The sequence below is a fragment of the Naumovozyma dairenensis genome, chromosome 1 (genome assembly GCF_000227115.2).
Source record: "Naumovozyma dairenensis CBS 421 chromosome 1, complete genome".
Lineage (NCBI taxonomy): Eukaryota > Fungi > Ascomycota > Saccharomycetes > Saccharomycetales > Saccharomycetaceae > Naumovozyma > Naumovozyma dairenensis.
Genome location: NC_016479.1, coordinates 1,073,317 through 1,095,816, shown reverse-complemented (window position 1 = coordinate 1,095,816; position 22,500 = coordinate 1,073,317). Strand labels below are relative to the sequence as shown.

The 22,500-nt window shown below is 34.1% G+C and overlaps 9 protein-coding genes and 2 non-coding genes across 11 annotated transcripts; 9 read left to right on the top strand and 2 right to left on the bottom strand.

Moving 5' to 3' along the window:
* The first annotated feature begins 1,090 nt into the window (after window positions 1-1,090).
* Window positions 1,091-1,162, top strand: NDAI0Atrna14T. The gene has a single exon. It is a non-coding gene; the product is annotated as a tRNA-Thr (tRNA).
* Window positions 1,163-1,649: 487 nt separating this feature from the next.
* Window positions 1,650-2,636, top strand: GLD1 (Gld1p; the record flags this gene model as incomplete). Its single annotated transcript, XM_003667829.1, has 1 exon — window positions 1,650-2,636. One exon carries the CDS (start codon window positions 1,650-1,652, stop codon window positions 2,634-2,636), a length of 987 nt encoding a protein of 328 aa, XP_003667877.1.
* A 317-nt stretch (window positions 2,637-2,953) lies between these two features.
* RPC40 (DNA-directed RNA polymerase core subunit RPC40) lies at window positions 2,954-3,961 on the bottom strand (the record flags this gene model as incomplete). Its single annotated transcript, XM_003667828.1, has 1 exon — window positions 2,954-3,961. The coding sequence occupies one exon, from the start codon at window positions 3,959-3,961 to the stop codon at window positions 2,954-2,956; it is 1,008 nt and encodes a 335-aa protein (XP_003667876.1).
* A 1,752-nt stretch (window positions 3,962-5,713) lies between these two features.
* On the top strand, window positions 5,714-7,180 carry DBF20 (serine/threonine-protein kinase DBF20; the record flags this gene model as incomplete). The annotated part of the gene is made up of 1 exon (XM_003667827.1): window positions 5,714-7,180. One exon carries the CDS (start codon window positions 5,714-5,716, stop codon window positions 7,178-7,180), a length of 1,467 nt encoding a protein of 488 aa, XP_003667875.1.
* Window positions 7,181-7,470: 290 nt separating this feature from the next.
* On the bottom strand, window positions 7,471-10,002 carry MRD1 (RNA-binding ribosome biosynthesis protein MRD1; the record flags this gene model as incomplete). Its single annotated transcript, XM_003667826.1, has 1 exon — window positions 7,471-10,002. One exon carries the CDS (start codon window positions 10,000-10,002, stop codon window positions 7,471-7,473), a length of 2,532 nt encoding a protein of 843 aa, XP_003667874.1.
* Window positions 10,003-10,639: 637 nt separating this feature from the next.
* NDAI0A04740 (uncharacterized protein) lies at window positions 10,640-13,831 on the top strand (the record flags this gene model as incomplete). The annotated part of the gene is made up of 1 exon (XM_003667825.1): window positions 10,640-13,831. One exon carries the CDS (start codon window positions 10,640-10,642, stop codon window positions 13,829-13,831), a length of 3,192 nt encoding a protein of 1,063 aa, XP_003667873.1.
* A 439-nt stretch (window positions 13,832-14,270) lies between these two features.
* On the top strand, window positions 14,271-14,945 carry PIS1 (CDP-diacylglycerol--inositol 3-phosphatidyltransferase; the record flags this gene model as incomplete). The annotated part of the gene is made up of 1 exon (XM_003667824.1): window positions 14,271-14,945. One exon carries the CDS (start codon window positions 14,271-14,273, stop codon window positions 14,943-14,945), a length of 675 nt encoding a protein of 224 aa, XP_003667872.1.
* Window positions 14,946-15,431: 486 nt separating this feature from the next.
* Window positions 15,432-16,418, top strand: ALE2 (Ale2p; the record flags this gene model as incomplete). The annotated part of the gene is made up of 1 exon (XM_003667823.1): window positions 15,432-16,418. One exon carries the CDS (start codon window positions 15,432-15,434, stop codon window positions 16,416-16,418), a length of 987 nt encoding a protein of 328 aa, XP_003667871.1.
* Window positions 16,419-16,956: 538 nt separating this feature from the next.
* On the top strand, window positions 16,957-19,998 carry RGC1 (Rgc1p; the record flags this gene model as incomplete). Its single annotated transcript, XM_003667822.1, has 1 exon — window positions 16,957-19,998. The coding sequence occupies one exon, from the start codon at window positions 16,957-16,959 to the stop codon at window positions 19,996-19,998; it is 3,042 nt and encodes a 1,013-aa protein (XP_003667870.1).
* Window positions 19,999-20,300: 302 nt separating this feature from the next.
* On the top strand, window positions 20,301-21,254 carry RRG8 (Rrg8p; the record flags this gene model as incomplete). Its single annotated transcript, XM_003667821.1, has 1 exon — window positions 20,301-21,254. One exon carries the CDS (start codon window positions 20,301-20,303, stop codon window positions 21,252-21,254), a length of 954 nt encoding a protein of 317 aa, XP_003667869.1.
* Window positions 21,255-22,241: 987 nt separating this feature from the next.
* On the top strand, window positions 22,242-22,314 carry NDAI0Atrna13T. Its single transcript has one exon. It is a non-coding gene; the product is annotated as a tRNA-Thr (tRNA).
* The last annotated feature ends 186 nt before the right edge of the window (window positions 22,315-22,500 follow it).

The following is a 22,500-nucleotide window of genomic DNA, read 5'->3' as shown; positions in this document are numbered from 1 at the left end:
TAGTCCAAAGTTTCACAAAGAAGTATGTTTATTTATTATTATTTGAGTAATTACTGTCATGATGTTATGAGTCGTTTTAGAAAAGCAAGTCAAGAATTATTATTATGAAGTTCACCAGGTTCGAAGTAATGACCCGAACTATGTTATGCACCATACATGTTTGTAGCTGTATAACGTTTATTGAATTATAATTGAATATCGTTTGTTGAATTAAGTCGAATGCCATGCAAGTGTTATCTTATTATTATTAAGATTGTTTTTGATTGCAGCCACGTCTACGGTTTCGGCCGGCCATGCGTACAAAAGTTATGTATTGGGTCGGTTAAGTTGTATGGTTTTGCTGAGTGTTTACTCAGGCGTTCTGGATTAGTCTCTCCTAATCAAACCTACAAGTATTTAGAGTGTCCTGCGGAGCACCTAGTCGAAAGGACTTTGAGAGCGGTGTTCATGATTACGAATTTTGTTTTATGCATGCATGACTTCAACGAGATATTATATGAACTTCTAGAATTTATTTGACTTACCAAGTTATTACTTTATCATCATTATCATAAGCCGTAATTATGTGGAGAAACTAATTAGGAGCTAATGTAAGTAAGATACTACTAACTTTACTTTATCTCCTGTATTTCTATCCTATCCCTATTCACATTCTATTACCATTCTATTATTGTCCTATCCAATCTTTATCCTACTCCTATTTTAGTAACACAGTGCATTACAATGAAACAGAATAACATAAGGAGTAACACAAGATTAAGGAGTACGTCTATGATACAATATGATCCCCAAATTATCAAATGTTCCAGAACGAAATATGATTAAATAAGCTCGTTGATTATCTAAGCTAACTATGACGGGCAAGCGATTAGATAAAATAATTTTGAAAGATATAAAAGGACTAAGGGTCGAGCTGGAATTAGAAACGTTTCAGTCGTTACTTTATATCTTTTATTAGTTATCATCTTATACTATATAAGAAGAGAGCAACAAAAATCATACATTTCATAAGAATCTTATAGTCTTCTCGTCAGAAAATCAAGATTCAAAACTATATCCAAATCATATTTTACAGAAAAATGTTAGTAATGCCGCCTTAGCTTAGTGGTAGAGCGCTGCACTTGTAATGCAGAGGTCGCTAGTTCAATTCTGGCAGGTGGCAATTTTTTTTTTATTTTTCAAAAAACAATGTAGAAGTACAAATAAGTAAGGGTCTGTAGACTATAACTTCGTATGGATTTCTAAGGTCTATAACCAGAGTATTACTTCTCGAATCCCTCTTTTTAGGCAAAATGACAACAATATTACTACTAGTTGTCGATTCTCTTTCATCGAGTTCGAACTGAAATTCACTAAGGGTTATAATTACAGCGCGAAGACTGGAACTTGAACTTTATGATAAGGATCTATTTGAAGAGATATAGCATAAGGCCAACAACTTGAATACATCCATTTATTGTTAACCTTAACTGAATGGTTCTCGTATTTAACTGAGAATAACCTAATCGTGTCCTTTAACTTGTACTATCCTAAGGATATCCTATCGACAAATCTGCTTACTAAAATTACTTTCATTACATTTACATTTAGCGAAGTGGTTCGTTATTAAAACAACAAAGAAGAATCACAAAACGAAATAAAATCAAAGTATGGAAAATAGAATACATAGAGATTTACCAAATATTCAGGCGGAATCACAAAGAATTCTTCGAAATAAAGAGACATATAGACAAAGGAACAGGACCTTCCAAATAAATTTAGTCAATAAACTGACATTTTTGGGATATTTCTTAATTATATTACAATATATTAAATATGGTACTACAGTATGGAGCTTAATCTTAAGATGTATGGTTCAATCCTTTCTTTCGAATCCATTCCCTAACCGTATTCAAATGCAAGGTTTAACGGCAGGTATTCCTCGGTTATCAACATTTATAGCTAATGATACACCGCCAAATACAACGAATGGTAATGATAGTAATATTAACAATAGTAGTAGACTAGGTGATACTACCACAACTCTACTAATAGGATCAAGGTCGTCTAATGGTATCCCAATGCCCGGCGCATTTCCTGAATCAAGCGCAACTCCTGATTTGGAACAAGGCGAAAGACCTTTATCATCATCTATTGATTCGAATGCTTTTAGCATGGAAGATTTTAAAATAATTAAAGAGAAGATACAAAAGCTTCTTTTCCATGGGTCATTTACATTAAATCTATTCGTAGTAGTCTTGGCAATCATATTTCCCAAGGATTTCATTGGTAAGATGAATGATAATCATCTAAACGGTGATTTGAGAGATATTCCATCCCCTTATAATCATGACGATGGATTAATTAGAGGTGAACTTAGAGCGACTTCCATTTTCCTACAACTAATTGGTGAACCTCTCCCTAGAAACAATTTTGCAGGGAATTTCGGGATGATTTCATTCGATTTCTTCATATTAATTTCCCAATTCCTTTTGTTTAGTTTGACCTGTTATAATTTTTCAGAATTTGCGCCTGATGAAACTATTGATAATACTGAAAATGATATCGATGGACCAACTATTGATCAGGATGGGTATACGGGACATGTATTCTTGACAACTATCGACATTTCCAAAATTGTTGATTTAATGATATAGACGTAAATATTATAAATATACACATACATGCATACATGCATACATACAAACACAAACAATATTTTGCATATACATCCCAATCGAACTGTCCGATTGGGAAAAATTAATATATTTTTACAAATATCATTATTTTCCTATTTTGATAATGAGCCTCTTTTATAATAATATTGAGTATACAAAAAATATTACATTCGTATATACGTATCTATTTTTAAATGAATGATAAGGCGAGAATGGGAGGGTTGTTCTATTAATGGTAAATCTATATGTTGTTGTCTTCCATTTGCAGCTTTGTTGTTTCTCTAACCCTTGTATATTTATTGAGTTATTGGACAATTTTTTAAATAACTTGCTTTATTCTTCAAAATTCTAACAGATTTGAAAAAAATCTCTTCTGGTGTCATCGCACCTGTACTTTCGACATTGAAAATGAAATGATCTCTTATTCTACCTAACTTAACCTTATCATTAAATTCTTCATGTCTTAACACTTCTCTCGATACAGTATCCTTTCTAGCATCTTTCACATAAGCTTCACCAGTTTCTTCATTGATACCAATGACACCTGGTAAAAAACATTTTTGGAATTTTATAGCTTGTTCTCCAGTTATTGGTTTAAGAATATTAATATGAGGTAATAGTCTATAAGATGCAGTAGATACTGGAGAGAATTTAGCATGATCACCACCAACACCCAAGATGCAATGAACTCTCAAGGAAATTTCTTGATCGGGCCTTAGCTTAGCCAACAAAATATCCGGATCAGATGGTACCACTGGACATTTAGCAAATGTTTCTACTTGTTTCCCTTGAGGTTCAAATTTCAAATCCTTAGCATAAACACTAGAATTATGATAAAGAATCTTAGGGTCAGTACAATCCTTTGGAGCATTTAAATTTCTTGTACATTTAATATTCAAACTCATGACAACGGTATTGTCATCTGTGAATTTTTCCTCTTCAGATAGACTTGTATCGATCCAACTTAGCATGTCAGGATCGACTTTCAATGGAATCATACCAATTCTATGAGCCAACACTTCATCTTGGATAACTGAGGTGTTAGTTAAGAAATAAACGTATTCTGCAGCAACGGATGGAACTTCTGAAATCATAATACGACGGAATGCATTAGCCATGGAAGTATCGATGTTAATTAAGTCAAAATTGGCTTCTCTTTCACTTAAACTTGTTATTTGGACATCAAATGTCTCTTTGAATTTTTCAACATCCCAAGCATTAGAACCATCGGATGAGAAACCTGGGAAATCGTTTGCGGTGGTGTTGTTAACACGATTATACTCAATACCAACAATATTTGACATCTATGAGAATTTTGGAAGGGAAGGTCGGAGATTTATTTATTCGGATATAGTACAATGAAGTATTACGTGAACTAGTTGTTATGTATAAAAGTTAATAGAGAACACATAAATGTTAATAGTTTAGTACCATATAAAACAATTCGAGATTTCAGAACTCATCGCATTATTTTTCAAAAATTTTAGAAAAAAAAAAAATTTAAAAATTTGGAAAATTCCCTCGTTGAAAGTGATGTAGACTGTGACGCACAATTTTGATTTCGTGCACTTGAAATAGCGTCGTAAAATCTTATGTTGGCCCTCTTGCATTTTAATAGCATTATTATTAGAATAAATATCTTTAACAATATTGAAGTTAAGTATGAAACAGTACCCTAGTAGTTTACTTAAAAAGGAAGATTGTTGATCAATGGTCCCATATGTCTACCTTAGCGCTCTCTACGGGTGAGATGAAGAGAGACGAACGGAACTTATAATCGGGTTTTTGTGGAGTATTTATAAAGTCGTTACAATTATGTAACAATCAAAAACAGTGTTTCCAACAACTAACTATCCCTTTACTTCTTTTTTCATGACGTGGAAACGTTACTTAGTATTATATATATATATATATATATCTAATTGTAAAGATGGGGAACAAATCTTGCTTAGTCTGGTGATTTTTTTCTTGGTTATTTGTGGAAAAGATATATAGATAATAAGAAAAAATGGTACTGAGCATGAACTTATTTTAAAAGCTTTATGTTGGTATAATTTGATATAAGAAAAAGTGACAGTGGAATGATATCTTCCCCGAAAGTTTTATAATCCCAATAGGAGTAAAATAAATGCAGACAAAAGAAATAAAAAAATTCAAAAAAAGATATTGGAGTTAACCTTTTAAATTGGAACACAAATTGAAGGGAATGTAGACACCAAGAAAAAAAAATTCTTCTTTTTGTTTACTTTTTATCCAAGAGTTATTCGTTTCCGAAATTAACAAATTATATTTAAAAATTTAGTTTTATTCTTTAAAAAGTAAACAAAAATTACTTAGGAAAAGTACCAAGACTATGGAATAGAAAGAGGAAATTACTATAATGAAATAGCTTGAACAAGATCACCATGCATGGTTTTGTAAAAAATATACATATATATTATATAGGGAAGCAGACTTGATGTTTAATGAATATTATTTAATTGACTCAGTCGCCTTTATCCTGGCACATTCAAGAATCCATATACATTTCTTAGGATCTTTGAAGTTAATACCCTAGAATTTTAATATGAACTAATAATAGTTCAGGAATTTTCTAAGTGTAGATGTCGTCTCTTTCTAAAAGTTTGTAAGAATGTTGACAATATGCTAATTGTCGTAATTCGTGAATCAGATTTCTTTGAAGAAAGTGTCACAATACTTTGATGGACAAGAATGACTTTGAAATACAAAGGCAGTAATATGTCAAAATACAAGATTTAAAAACCCTAATGGAATGGAAGGAAGAACTATTGGTTGTTTAAATAAAACAAGATTCAAATTTATCATTTTTTGCTAGTAAAGTTGCTAGCTTACAAGATTTACGTCACGATACTCTTTATCAAAATGTTTAAAAATATTGCTACAAATGTGAACTATATAACGAATAGAATGACTGATTTGGAAATAAACAGCCAACCAGAAAATGAAAAGCCCTTCCCAAAAAACAAGGAATGCCATGGTTATATGTTTGAAAATGATAAGGAAAATAATCATATGCATTGCAATGTGAAAAAAGAATGTTTGGATTTGAAGTCAGCAAAAAATTACCGAAGAACTTCCTTTCGAAGAGGCACAAGCCTCAAGTGCTGCGAAACATCGCTGCTTGTCAGATTTACTTTCTGGAATATTACTTTAGCTTATTCGATTATATCATTACCAGAAGAACCAGGACTAAGAAGATTTTAGATTTCATTGAGCAAAATAAAGGGAGCATTTCAGTAATGAATTTGAGAAATGAATGGAGCAGTTATCTAATACAAGAAAATGCTTTATTAAGAGGTCGAAGGCAAAGATTGAAAAAATCAGATTTTGAGATTATCAGTCAAATTGGCCAAGGTGGTTATGGAAAAGTTTTTTTATCAAGAAAGAAGGACACTTCTGAGCTTTGTGCATTGAAGATACTACATAAAAAACCTTCCTTGAAGTTACAACAAATTAATCAGGTGCTAATGGAGAGAGATATTTTGAGCATTACGAAATCTGTTTGGTTAGTGAAATTGTTGTACGCATTCCAAGACCAGGAACAGTTATATTTGGCTATGGAATTTGTACCAGGTGGTGATTTTAGGACATTATTATCTAATGTCAAATATTTGAAACACAACCATGCCGAATTCTATATTAGTGAGATGTTCCTTGCAATCAACTCTTTACATCAATTGGGTTATATCCATAGAGATTTGAAGCCTGAAAATTTCCTTATTGATTCGAGTGGCCACGTAAAATTGACCGATTTTGGCTTAGCATCTGGAAAATTTCCTTACTCAGAAGTGCTACGCATGGAAGAAAGACTTAATAGGGTTGAATCACTGAGGCATTTCAAATATTATGATTTTAATGGAATTTCTGAGGATTTTAAGTGTATTCAATCTAATTATGCCAACTCAGTAGTAGGTTCTGTTGATTATATGGCAATTGATGTTTTAGAATGTCAAGACTATGATTATACTGTAGATTATTGGTCATTAGGTTGCATACTTTTCGAATCTTTGGTAGGTTTTACCCCTTTTAGTGGTGCTAGCTGTAAAGAAACAACTGAAAATTTAAGACATTGGAGAACGAAACTAAAACGACCAATATTAAAGGATGGTAGACCTGCGTTTCCAAACGAAACTTGGGATCTCATAAAGCTGTTAATAGCAGATCCAGCAATTCGTTTGCGTTCTATCGAAGAATTAAAAAATATAGAATATTTTAAATGTATCAATTTTGATATGTTGCGTCACAGTACTCCGCCCTTTATCCCCCAATTAGATGACGCATTTGATACAGGTTATTTTGATGATTTTAATGATGCAAGAGATATGGAAAAATACCGCAACGTTTTGAGAACGGAAGAGTCCTCAGTGGTAACTCTTGGAACCAGTTCTGCAAGTTCAAGAATAACTGGATTTACCTTTCGACATAAAACCCATCAAGGAATCCTTCGTTCACTAAGTGACGATGGGACGAAATATGTGGATGCATTTGCCACTTTCTTTTGAAATTTAGAATATACAAATTCATGCTGTTATCTAATATTTCAAACTCTATACTGCAATGACCATATTGCATCTAACTGGACTACAACGCATTAGAGAATTAGGTCTCGTCGAGTTAAAAAACTTTTTAAAAAGGAAGGGTTAACAGTCCAATTGTTAATAAAAAAATGCAATCTTTAAAGTATATAACGGTTCTTTCTATGTTTAATTATTATACACCGTCTAAACCATCATTATCCTCATCATCAATATTTAATTTCCTTCTACCACCACTATTTCTTAAAGCTGCTAATTCAGTGGAGACGGCTTGTTTTTTGTACCTTCTTTGTCATACGAGCAATTTCTTCTTCGGCATCTGCAGCATCTTCCTGGGCGTATTGCATGACTAACCTACGACCTAATAAATGGACACCTTGTAATTGATCCATGGCATTCTCAGCCTCCTTTGGTAACAGAAATTCGATAAATGCAAAACCTCTTGCAGATTTATCAAACTTCTTTGGCACCCTAACAGATTTCAATTGTCCAAACGAATTAAATAACTCAAATACATCTTTTCTAGTGGCTTCAAATGGTAAATTCTTAACAATAATCTTCGCACTTTTAGTTTTATTCTTACTAGACGTATTATTTCCTTTTGTACCTTGTCTATGAGATAATTTTAGTTGGATTTTATGCCCATCTATAACTGTACCGTCCATTGCTGCAATGACTGCATTTGCTTGTTCTTTTGTTCTAAATTCAGCAAAACCAAAACCCATCGAAAGTGTTTTATTCGGATGTTTTGGGTCAGGTTTTGTTTTAACTTGGGCAACCACAAAACCATTGAATACTTTAAATCTACTCGTAAGGTCTGAAGAAGACGTTGAGAAATTCAAATTTTTTATGAAAATAGACACAGTTGGACCATCTACAATGGCTTCTTCCCCTTCACCAGTTTCATCGCCCTCTTTGGTTCCGTCCATAATATCCTTGACGGAATCCTTTATTTCTACTACCGCAGTTTGATTAGCTTCAACGTCCACGGAATCCGATGTCTCAGCATTTCTTGTGAAACAATCCTTTGGACCTTTTTCTAAATATATTATACCATCTTTAAATCTTTTGAAGGCTAGTTTACTAAATGCTGCTCTACCAGAAGTAACGTCCCTGAATTGTACAATTGCAATAGTACCGGCAGCAGGCATCAATAATCTTTCAATTTCACCAAATGGAGAAAATAATTCACCAATTTCCTCTCTAGTTGTTCCGAATGGGAAGTTTTTTACTAATATCGTTCTATGATCTCTTTGATCGGAACCTTTTAATTCTGCAAACTTTGTCAAATCTACGCCCTTAGATTCAAAATATTTTCTAACGTCACCGATAACATGGGCTTCTGCTAAAGCTTGCTTAACTGCGGAACTTGAATTTTCTGGGTCAATTAATTCTGATTTCTTTAAACCTAATTTACTTGCAACACTTCCTAATACAGCATCTTGGCTCATATAAAGTGAATTCCATGAGAACGTTTGTCTAGAGGCATTATCTTTCTTCTTTAATTCCCTTTGCTTCTTTAAAGGCATATTTTTCAGGTCGAATTCATCCAAACGATGTGTTTTTCTCTCATCAGCTGGTAATATATGTAAAAGTCTACCTTGGAAAATTTGTTTATCTAATTCAATGTAAGCTTGGAGTGCATCCTTTGGATCTTTAAATAAAATGTATGCAAAACCTTTGGATTGACCAGTTCTTGTATCTAAAGCTATATGAACCTCTTCTAATTCACCAAATGGACTAAAAAGTTTCCTGAAATCTTCTTCTGTTGAAGAATAAAGGATATTACGAAGGAAAAGACGGCCAGTATTATTTATTTTTTCAATTATTTTTTCTTCTTCATTTATTTCATGTTCTTGTTCAGTAATTTCTTCCGTTACTGCGTCCTTCTCTTTTTCTTCTTGTTCGATCGGTTTTTGCTCAGTAGACCTGGATGGTTTTGCCGCTTCACTTTCACCTTCTCTAATTCTAACACTTCTTTGTTTCAACCAATCCAGATCAGACACTTTCTCGTCTTTGGCTAATTCCTTATCATCACCTTCAGTAGGTTCGACTTGGTCAAGGGACATCATTGGTTCTGTTTCTTCCACGTCTTCGTTATCATCGTTTTTCGCGTTGAAATCAGCATAATCATCGTCACTCTCATTTTCTTGAAGTTTAACTGTATCAGACTTATTATTAAGAGCCAATGCTTGTGCTAAAAGAGAATTCCCAGGCATCTCATCATCATCATCACCTTCTTTATCAGCATCACGAACAGACGCACTATCGAAATCATCTGTGGTAGCCTTTTCCCAAGAAGGAACTTTATTACTAGGTTTCATAGTTTCAATAAACTCTTGCAATTGTTTATTCTTTTGTATTTCCGCATCAATAGAAATATGTTTCTCTTTGACATCATTCTTCTTCCTCAACTTCTTATCATTCTCCTCACCTAACAATTTCTCTTCCTTCTCTCTGAATCTCTTATATGCCTCCCTTTTCTTCTCCTTCATAGGTTGTGGTACTCTAGGATCAGCAAAACTTTTCGCCATAGACACTTCAATCTTGGCAGTGTTAATATATGACCCATTAAAGTAATTCACTGCATCGAATGCGTCTTCCTCATTACGATACCCAATGAATGCAAACCTTCTACTCTCACCATTCCTATCCCTTAGAACCTTGACATCAGTTATAAGGTTATCTGATTTCCCCTTATGTGTGGTGCTTAATCTTTTGTTGAAATGTGTCTTTAGATTGTCATCGGTTAAGAAAGTTGGTAGACCTTTGACGATAATACGTGACATTGCTTTTCTTTCTTGTTCCTATAGGAATAATAATGCAATCCTATCGAGATATTATTCTTCAAGAAATGATTGTTGTTTCTTACATATGTTTCTATCTATACATAGTTTCTTTTGTATTACTTTCAATTATTTTGAGATGAGATGAGATGAAAAATTTTCAGAAATTTCCTGATCGGGCAGTGCGACCTAAGAGGGGAAGTGTCAGTTAATATGTGACTGGAAAGGGAAATAAATTCAAGATAGATTACATATATTGATGAAAAATCTTGGTAAACCAGATCAAGAAGTTTATATAACTTTACCGATTGATAGTCGTAAATATATAAAATATTGCTTAGTATATATTTCATCTATATCCATATCGATGGACTTGTCTAAGTCCACCTACCAGAATGGCCTGGAGTTTGAACAATTTGATGGTTTTTGAAAATTTTTCAGAGACAGCGAAGCTGTCCGCGTAAAGAGTTACATACGCATGTACGTACGTAGACTAATAGTCGAGAAATACTGGAATATTATTATCTTTAACAGACAAAAAATGAGTCAAATGTGTTCGATGGCCTATTACGTACATATATGATTACATAATTAGATCTCTTATTAGTATATACTCAAAAGTCTCTAAAGAGTTCCAAACATGGCTGATTTAGACGGATTACCACCAGTGGACCCAACTACGGGAGAAATTATCATCAACCCATTAAAAGAAGATGGTACTGCCAAGACGGTAAAGGAAATTGAAAAGGAAAAGAAGAAAGCTGAAAAATTATTGAAATTTGCTGCCAAGCAAGCAAAGAAGAAGGAAGCTGCCGCCAATAACGCTAACAATGCTTCCAAAAAGGCCAAGAAACCAAAGAAAGAAGTCGAACCAATTCCTGAATTCGTCGATAAGACTGTCCCAGGTGAAAAGAAAGTACTTGTCTCTCTGGACGATCCATCTTTGAAAGCTTATAATCCTGCTAATGTAGAAAGTTCTTGGTACGATTGGTGGGTTAAGTCTGGATTCTTTGAGCCAGAATTCACTGAAGATGGGAAGATCAAACCAGAAGGTTTGTTCTGTATTCCTGCCCCTCCACCAAATGTTACAGGTGCTTTACATATCGGACATGCTTTGACTATTTCTATTCAAGATACTTTGATTAGATATAACAGAATGAAGGGGAAGACTGTGTTGTTCTTGCCAGGTTTCGATCATGCTGGTATCGCTACGCAGTCCGTTGTTGAAAAACAAATGTGGGCCAAGGAAAAGAAAACTAGACATGATTATGGTAGAACTGACTTTGTTAACAAAGTTTGGGAATGGAAAGAAGAATATCATAACAGAATTAAGAACCAAATTCAAAACTTGGGTGCCTCTTACGATTGGACTCGTGAAGCTTTCACGTTGGATCCAAAATTAACTAATTCCGTTGTCGAAGCTTTCGTTAGATTACATGATGATGGTACCATTTACCGTGCTGCTAGATTAGTTAATTGGTCTGTAAAGTTGAACACTGCCATTTCTAATTTGGAAGTTGAAAATAAAGATGTTAAAGGTAGAACTCTATTAAGTGTTCCAGGTTATGATGAAAAGGTCGAATTTGGTGTCTTAACTTCTTTTGCTTACCCAGTTGCTGACTCTGAAACTGATGAAAAATTAATCATTGCTACTACCAGACCAGAAACTTTGTTCGGTGATACTGCTATTGCCGTTCATCCAGATGATGCTCGTTACACCCATTTACACGGTAAATTTGTTCAACATCCATTCTTACCAAGAAAGATTCCAATTATCTTAGACAAAGAAGCTGTTGATATGGAATTCGGTACTGGTGCTGTTAAGATTACTCCAGCTCATGACCAAAACGATTACAACACTGGTAAACGTCATAATTTGGAATTCATTAACATCTTGACTGATGACGGTTTATTGAATGAAAATTGTGGTCCAGAATGGGAGGGTATGAAAAGATTCGACGCTAGAAAGAAGGTCATTGAAGAATTAAAGAAGAAGGGTTTGTACATTGGTCAAGAAGACAATGAAATGACCATTCCAACATGTTCTAGATCGGGTGATATTATTGAACCATTATTGAAACCACAATGGTGGGTTGCTCAAGGTGACATGGCCAAGGAAGCTATCAAGGCTGTTAGAAATGGTGATATTACCATTACTCCAAGGTCTTCTGAAGCTGAATATTTCCATTGGTTAGAAAATATCCAAGATTGGTGTATTTCCAGACAATTATGGTGGGGTCACCGTTGTCCAGTTTACTTCATCAAGGTTGAAGGCCAAGAAAATGATCCAAATGATGGCTCTTACTGGGTTGCTGGTAGAAATATTGAAGAAGCTCAAAAAAAGGCTAATGCTAAATTCCCAGATACCAAATTCACTCTGGAACAAGATGAGGATGTCTTAGATACTTGGTTCTCATCAGGCCTATGGCCATTTTCCACTTTAGGATGGCCAGAAAAGACTAAAGATATGGAAAACTTCTATCCATTCTCAATGTTAGAAACTGGTTGGGATATCTTATTCTTCTGGGTCAGTAGAATGATTTTGTTAGGTCTCAAATTAACTGGTTCCATTCCATTCAAAGAAGTTTTCTGTCACTCTTTAGTTCGTGATGCTCAAGGCCGGAAGATGTCTAAATCCTTAGGTAATGTTGTCGATCCATTGGATGTTATATCTGGTATCAAATTGGATGATTTACATGCTAAATTATTATCAGGTAATTTGGACCCAAGAGAAGTAGAAAAGGCTAAGTTAGGTCAAAAGGAATCATACCCTAACGGTATTCCTCAATGTGGTACAGATGCTATGAGATTTGCTTTATGCGCTTACACGACTGGTGGTCGTGATATCAATTTAGATATTTTACGTGTTGAAGGTTACAGAAAGTTCTGTAACAAGATTTACCAAGCTACTAAATTTGCCTTAATGAGATTAGGTGACGATTACCAACCACCTGCTCAAGAAGGTTTATCTGGTAAGGAATCCTTAGTTGAAAAATGGATTTTACATAAATTAACCACTACAGCCAAGTCAGTCAATTCTGATCTTGATAAACGTGATTTCTTAAACTCCACCAGTGCGATCTATGAATTCTGGTACATGGTTTGTGATGTTTACATCGAAAACTCGAAATATTTAATTCAAGAAGGTACTCCTGAAGAACAAAAATCTACTAAGGATACTTTATACACTTTGATAGATAATGCGTTAAGATTAATCCATCCATTTATGCCATTCGTCTCTGAAGAAATGTGGCAACGTCTTCCAAAACGTTCCTCTGAAAAGGCTATTACTATTGTCAAGGCATCATACCCTGTTTACATCAAAGAATATGACAACGAAGACGCTGTTAATGCTTATGAACTAGTTTTGGATGTTACCAAGGAAGCACGTTCTTTACTAGCTGAATTCAATATTCTAAAGAATGGTGAAGTCTTTATTGAATCGAACGATGAAAAATCCTTCGAAACCACTACTTCTCAAAAGGACTCCATTGTTTCTATGATCAAGGCCATCAATAAGGTTACTGTCGTTCACAAGAGCTCTGAAATTCCAGAAGGTTGTGTCTTGAAAGCTGTTAATCCAGATGTCAATGTTCATTTATTGGTTAAAGGCCATGTTGATATTGATGCTGAAATTACTAAAGCTGGAAAGAAATTGGAAAAGGCTATTAAATCCAAACAGAATCTAGAGCAAACTATGAACCGTAAGGATTACGAAAGTAAAGCTAATGTTCAAGCCAAAGAAGCCAACAAGGTCAAACTAGACAACAGTGTCGCTGAGATCGAAGGTTTAGAAGCTACTATTGAAAACTTGAAGCGTTTGAAATTATAGGTATAAGCTCTTAGAATACGAATAAGAACAAACACAAAATAATATGTATAGATATATATATAAAAATATTGATATGAATCTAATAAGAAAAAAATAATCTGTTAAACTCCTTAAAGAAGCATGATAAGTATTCTCGATTCTCAACCGACACACTTCTGGAGAGCAAGAAAGACTTCTCTGTCTGCGTATGTACGTAGAATACTTTCTTGTCTCGAACGTTGCATACCTCGCGCCCTCCGTCAGGGTCCGCGGAGGCTTAGGGAAATCATCTCCATGGCGAAAAATATTATCTCTGCATAAAACAAGAAATGTGTCCAAAAGTTTACATTGCTTATTTAAGAAACTTTTCAGTTGTATTTGTTTTAAGTCAAATTCTCGAGCAAAGAACAAGCAAATATTTGCTATTAACAGATAGCTGAAGCGGCTAACTAACCAAACCATGAGTTCCAAACAACCTACTGAATCCGCCCCAGGCCCAATCACCGCCAAGGCCGTACTATGGTACATCCCAAATCAAATTGGGTACATGCGTGTCTTAACAGCTATTATTTCATTTTTCACTATGGCAAATCATCCCGTCATGACTGGTCTTGTCTATACTGTTTCTTGTTTATTGGATGCCCTTGATGGTACCATGGCAAGAAAATACAATCAAGTTAGTAGTTTAGGTGCTGTTTTGGATATGGTCACTGATAGATCTACTACTTCTGGTTTAATTTGTTTCTTATGTTACAAGTTCCCAAACTTATGCGTTATTCTTCAAATCTTGATCTCATTAGATATTTCAAGTCATTATATGCATATGTATGCTACTTTAAGCAGTGGTGGTAGTTCACATAAACAGGTTGGTAAGGAATCCTCTAGATTATTACATTTGTACTATACTAGAAGAGATGTTTTGTTTACAATTTGCTTTTTCAATGAAAGCTTCTATGGTGGTCTTTACTTGTACGGCTTTGAAAGTTACAAGACGTTTGGTAAGTGGGTTCTTTTGATTAGTTTACCAGGTTACATTTTCAAACAAGTGGCCAATGTTATCCAATTGCAAAGAGCTGCATTGATCCTGGCCTCAAGTGATGCTGCTAATGCTAACGAAAAGGCTAAATCCAATTAATGATCTTATCGTTCAGTTCTGTATTTGGTACAAGGTGTCTGTACTCAATAGATGATCATATATCATTTTTTTCTTTATCTTCTAGTATATGAATATTATGATAACTTACTATTGCTTTTCATTTTTTAGATTTAAATTAGAAATATGTACTATATTATGTGTTAAGATGATTTTATATACTTATTAAAAGAGTTAAACTAGATCCTTCCTTAGCAGTCTTGTAAACTATATAACTTCAGAATATTTTATGCTCACGAAAGAATTTTCTGACTTTTTCTAATGAAAGATGCGTACGGAGAACGAAACATTGTGGGACCCGAGGTAATTATTATCATAATTTTGATTCAAGACTATGCGAAACAAAACATAAGAAGTGTTTTAGACTATGAAGAGAAATTGTATATTCCTTTGAGCTAATTTATATAAAGCGATTTACATATACCTTTTTCCAATTTCATAGGCCCAAGCTATTTATACTGGGGAATCATGCCAAGCAAAATGGCCCATTGTCTTGATTACGTCATCAATGCCTTGTTGGAACTACCACAACCTTCATTCTTCAGGACTCATATTAATCCATATCTGGCTAGAACAAATCTTTTGACAACTGATATCTTGGATAACTTACATTCCATTGTATTTATTTCTATTTTCTATCATATTGTCTATTTAATTGGGAAATATATCATTTTTCCACCATTTGTCTCTCTAAAGTTGAAATGGGATCAACAAGACCAAGAAAAACAAGAAGCTATCGCAGGAAAGAAGAACGATAATAAGACACCTCATCATCATCACCATCATAAGAAAAGATACAATGCTTTAGTTATTCAAAGTTCCATCCATTTAATCTCACTTTTGCAAAGTATTGTGGTTCTTTACTTATCATTCGATTTCCTATTGTGCCCTGAAAGATCAAGCGAACCATACCAAACCTCAGAATCCCGTATCTTTGGATCTAATCGTGAAACCCAAGTTATCTGTATCTATGCCATTGGTTATTTTCTTTGGGATACTATCATTTCATTATTTTATTCATCGACAGCATTTGTCTTGCATGGAATCATTTCCACTGTTGTTTTCACCATTGGTTTGAAACCATACATTCAATATTATGCTCCAGTATTTTTGATGTTCGAATTGTCTAACCCATTCTTAAATTTCAGATGGTTTGGTATCAAATTATTCCCATCTAATAGTAAAATTGGTGATACTTTCTTATTGATCAATAACTTGATTTTGATGATTATGTTCTTTTTCGCAAGAATTGCATGGGGTTGGTTCCAGATTGGAAAATTAATTTATGACTATTATCAAGTACGTAACGACCCAAGTTTCTTATTCTGGGATAGTGCCATTATTGTTAGTGGTAACTTTGTCTTAGACATTTTGAACGTTATCTGGTTTTCTACAATGGTTTCTGTTGCGTTCAAAGTTTTGAAACAAGGAAGCAAGGCTGCCAAGTCTAATTAGAACAACTATGCATAAGTTGCTCTGCTCTTACAGTTCTTCATTCCCAACTTTGGCTCAAATATGTAAAACAAAGGTTCATAGCTATACAAATCAATTGCATGTATAAAGTGTAGCTAGGTATATTATATTTTTAATATATTGTAACTATTATATATACAAAATTAATAGGCCAGAAAAAAACGGTATCATTCTTTAAGTACGAGAAAAAATAATTCCATTTGTTGTCTATATTGAGAATGCTATATAATCAATTATCATATGATTTTTTACTTATGTCAATACACGTGGAGTTGATAATAAGCGGACTTACATTCCCCTAGAGAATTGGAATAGGGTATATATAGAATTATATATTATACGAATAACATAATACATAACAATAATATAATTTTATATTTCATTTCCCTACTTTCTTTCAATTGAACTAATAAAGAAAAGTACCCAGAGTTGAATCCTATAAAATACGACTCTTCCCAGACTTAACTTTGTCTTTCTTCACTACTTTCAACGCCAAGCTAGCTATAATTTCAATGAAAAAATGTCGGACTATTTCAGCCTTCAGCCGTTTGCTTTTAATAACAACAATATTTCTTTACACGATGCAAACAGCCCAGGATGCTATTCCCCTGCAAGTAAAAATGAATTATACCATTCACCCACAACACGGCAAACGCCGAGAAATGATTTAGAAAAACAACTCAATCAAGTAGCCTTCAAAACTGGAAATGAGAAAGTCTTTGAAGAAGACATTACATCACCGTTCTATGTAGATGTTCCTATCCCAAATCAAGAAAAACCATCCAGTAGAAAAGGATCTGCAGTTGGCTTAGAAAATGAAACTAAAGATTACTTTGGCGATTCACTTCAAGACGAAACCCATTTTGTGAGAGAATATCCAACGGATATACTAATAGACAGATTTCATAAGTGCAAGAAAATAATGAAAAGTTTGATTCTCTACTTGAAAGAAGTAGCCTTTGCTCAAGAGCAAATTTCCAGAATCAACATTCAATTAAAAGGCTCAATTAAATTCCCGTTCTTGACAGACTTAGAAGAAGGGTCTAACAAATTAGTTGATCCCCTATTGTTGACTTCTCCAATAAAGAAGCCCCAACCAGTACCTCTGGTCCAACAGAGAAAAGAAATAAATATAAGTACAATACCGTCTCCTGCAGAAGACAATTCCATCCCTTTTGCAAATGTCGCTAATGCAGAGGAAACATCAGCTTCGTCAGGGTTTTTGAAATTTGGATCTGGTTCCATTCAGGATATTCAAGTCATACTGAAGAAATACCATTTATCTTTGGCTGCCCAACAATTAAAAGTTTCAAACGACATTACCACCACATTGGTCCCTGAGTTGTCTGAATTAAGAAAAGAACTCAATATTAAATTGAAAGACATTAAGGGTTTGCATGGCGATTTCAAAACAAATATGAACGACATGTTAGCCAAAACAAAATCTCTGTTAAATAGGTATAACACCGTAGTTGAAATAATGAATTCAAAAGAAAGAGGTCACGAAACATCAAAAGTGAATAAAAATACAAAATTTGAACCAAAGTACGATCCTTATCTTCTGAAATTGCAACTGGATATCCAACTAAGGAAACAGTTAGCTGAAGAGAATTACTTAAAAGAAGCTTTCATTAATTTGCAAAGTTCAGGTATGAAATTAGAAAAAATCATATACTCCAAAATTCAAAGCGTATTACAGAGATACTCAAGCTTGATTGATTCAGAGGCCCGACTAATGATCCACAATCTACGCCAAGAACTACAAAAGAGTATATTATCAAGACCACCAGAAGTGGAATGGGATCATTTCGTATCTCACCATCCAACATGTCTTCTAGATTGGAAGTCTAATGATCCAATTCCAAAAAAGCGAGATATATCAGATATTGTATATCCTAATATGAAATCACCACTAGCAAAATGTATCAAAATTGGCTTTCTTTATTACCTGATGGAAGCTAAAGAAAACTATGAGAAAGCTTACTTTATTCTAACATCTAATTATCTTCATAAATTCAACAGAGATGATTTTTTTGGGAAGAACGACGATTCTCACGATGAAGTTCAAAAATCTTGTATTGCAGGCTTTGTTCCAATATTCAGTATTTCTCTGAATGATTCAAAAGTTACCGAACTAACTGATACTTGTTTCCAAATATCAGGTAAACTCACCATCCCCAAACTGGGATCCTTCACTGGTAGAGTAGAGGAGGGCCTTCATTCTTCACCAGAGAATAATTGCGATGGTCCTAAAAAATCATCGTCAAAGTCAACATTTAAGAGGCTTTTGAAAAACACTAACGAGTCAAAGGAAGATCCCAGTAAAGATGAGCAAAATAAGAAATCTTCTGAAATCAAAGTGCTAAATATAACTTTCAAGATAAACGAATCAGATCATTTAACCGAGGATGAGATCAAAGAATTGAGCAAGTGGCATAGGGAGATAAAAGCCTTGGCATCTTTCGATTCTACAAGTGCACGGTCACAGTATATCCAAGCTAGACTTAACAAAATGCATTATCGCTCAAAAGCAAGAACAATCCAAAAATCGCCATCAATGGATGGTAAGGAAGTACTAGATGACGAACTCTTTGATGCCACTAACAACCCATCAAATTCTACATATACTTTTCCAGGTAGAAATACTCCACGGTATATCGAACTTCCAGGTCAACCTATCCCGTTGTTATCTGACCAAAAATTTAGTCCTCTGTCAAAAGTCAATACGCCTGCTATCGATGATGATGGCAACTTGATAACGGTTAGCGGTCATAAATATTCGGCAAATAGGCAACTTTGTCTCCCTTCTTCTCATACTTTACCTACAACACCTGCCTCTCAAAGATCGTTGAATACAGGTTATTTCGAATCATCTCCGAAGTTTGCTGACAAATCAATAACCAACGCAAATACTAATTCCATGGAAGACGGACATGCATCCACTAAATATCTGGCTCACCGAAGAAATACATCTCTTACTCAATCAATATTATCAACCGATTCCCAATTCACAAAGGAAGACCTCACCCGATTTTCCATCAAAGAAAACCCAAATGCCAATTATTTCAAAGAGATTAACAATATGGACAAGAGTGATTTTGCTGAGGATGGATTGCGTAGAGCAGACCTAATAACTGAACATAACTTGAATAGGACTGGAACCGACGAATGGAAGAATAACATAAATAATAATATTTCCAAAGTTGTACTCAACGATAAATTTCAAAGGAACTGTCCGGATATATCTGGTAGTTCTGGTGACGGTCCAATTCTTACCGAAGAATCAAATCAAGATCAGGGAATACAGAACATAGGCTTTAAAAAAGTATACAGTACTGGAAGTGCAGGTGATTCGTATTTGAATAAAAATGAAATCAATCCAAACTCTCATGGAATGAGGACACATCCGATATTGAAACACAAGAAAGGATTATCTCTCAATGCTTTAAATGGTATCGTGCTTCCGAAACAACTAAACCGGACGATGAGCAACCCAGTCACTAAGCAACAAGAATCTAAACAGTGCAATTCAATCAAACTAAACCAGTCCATATATTTTTGAAGAAAATCTGAATTTTTATATATGCCATATATATAATGTTATACTAATAGTATTCATTTCAATAGTTTTCTTTTCTCTCTTTTATAGTGTGAATTCGGGAAGCTAGCTGATTTGTAAATGGCGCTACCATAATTGCAAGGTCATAAACACTTCTAAACAAAAAAGAGCAATTTCGATAGTACTCTTAACTTACGAGTCCTAAAGCTAAAAGCCTTAAATCCTACATTAACACATTATACAGTTCCGAACAAGATGGATATATAGACCATACTGAATTATTATTTCACGAAATAGAGCTTACTATGATTATACCGAAGAATTTATATAAGCGGTTGTTGATAACTTCGGAAGATTGTTCCATTGATAAAATGAAACAACCAATTTCTCCTAGTGTCCTTCTAACTGGTTTTGAAAGATGGTCAGGTAAAAGGAAGAAATTATATTTCCGGAGCAATAATGAGATAACGAGTAAGGTAAGCAATTTTAATCTGAGGGAAAATATTTTTGCTAACATCCTTTCTTCCCCGATGAGGTTAGATAAAGTATCTCGAGTTAAGCTGCCGAAAGAGTTATTAATACAATTAAATATCACAAAACATCACACCATTTCGACAAAGAAACCTCTCAAACTTTCTGCTGCTGTTCAAAATGTTGGAGAGGGCAAAAGTTCCTATGTTCTGAATAATTATAAAGAATTAAGTAAACTTTTCAAAAGCGCTGCATCATGGTTACCAATTCCATCATCATCTTCCAGTAACAACTATTTTAATATATCCGATGTCCATATAGATCAAAATCTGTTGACAGAGTACAAGGAGCTCTTACTGAAAACTGTGAGTGACGGATTATTGGGTTGTGTGAACACATCTAATGGTAGCGATAATTTACAAAATCTTGGACTGAAAGAGCACGTAGAAAGAGCCCAGGCAAGTAAACTGTCGAGACCGGAAAAGAACGAATTTGAGACGGGAATCAAAACTTTGGCAAAACAAGAAAATCAGACTTCTCAATGCCAAACTGAAATTCTTATAACGTATGAAGAAGGAAATAAAGATGCCATATACTTAAAAAAGCAAACAGACGAAACTAAAAACGGAATGCTAACTGTTTTCAACCTGGGTAGTACCGGCACTCCAGAGCTGAAAAAGATAGCAACAAATCTCCGTTTAGATAAAGCTCCTATTGTATTAAACCGTATGTACAACAAAGATCTTATTAAGAACATTTTCAAAATGTTGTCCTTCTTTCTCAACTAAAATAATAATAATATTCATTATCAATATTCATTAACATGAAGGAGCTCTTTTTAATCGATTTTCCTAACTGTTAGACTGCCCAAAATTTCCAGCCAATATAAATATACTGTTCACCTTGGCTCTGATAAAAAATCACCTTGTGCAATATAAGCAGATTAGTTGTGCGTGATTCTTTTACTTGCAAGGGAGGGAACAAGTTACTCGCGTCACAAAAACAATTATTAAGGTTTCAAGAATATTCATTCGACTGCTTGGCGTTACTGAAGAAAACAACGCATAATATACTCGATTCCGATCAAAACTCAGGGAATGGCTCCTGTTTCATTTTATTATATTTCAGGATTTTTTATGTTACTGATTACTGTGCCTTATATCCAGTGTTCCGATTGGCTTCCCCTTAAGCATACAAGTATTTGGAATGTTCTGTTAAAATGTAACCAGAGGATTTGGTAAATGTGTTATGTGCCATCTTATGTGTCAGTAAGAATCATAATAATTGTAACAGTTTGGTATTTTGTGCTCCCTAATAACTAATGACGATAAAGATTAATTCTTTTCCGTTGATGAAAGATTATACTAACTTACTTTTATTTCTATTCATATCATTTCTAATATCCTAGAGCTATAACATTATGAGTTTCAGAAGGAAACAAGAAGGAACGTGTATATCATTATACATGACTATTGGTGCTATGTTTCAGAAAGGTGCTTGCAGTAAAAAAGGTCAATAGAAAGAGAAAAGAATTAAATGAAAGTAGTTCACAACGTTAAAGAAAAAGGATTTGGAAATTCAAAAAGGGTAGCAGTTGAATTGGATCTGGAAATAGTTTATTATTTTTCTTTTCTTTTATTAGTTATTATTTTTATACTATATAAAAGTAATCAAACCATTCAATCGTAAAAGTCTTTCGCTGGAAGTGTATATTTTTAAGAAAATTTGATATAATCTTTTACTAATCTTATATTTCTTCGAAAAAACAAGAAAAAGCTTCTATGGCCAAGTTGGTAAGGCGCCACACTAGTAATGTGGAGATCATCGGTTCAAATCCGATTGGAAGCATTTCTTTTTTAGCTTTTTTTTCCCTTTTTTTTTTATACATGGTTACTTGAAATCCCTTGCATTCAAAATTTCGTATTTTTTGCCAAGATAGCGGGAAAAACACCGCAAGGTGCTACGCGGTTTAACTACACATTATTTTCTCTTCCGGGGAATTCCCTGAACTATTTCAAGGGAGTCGATTTTTAG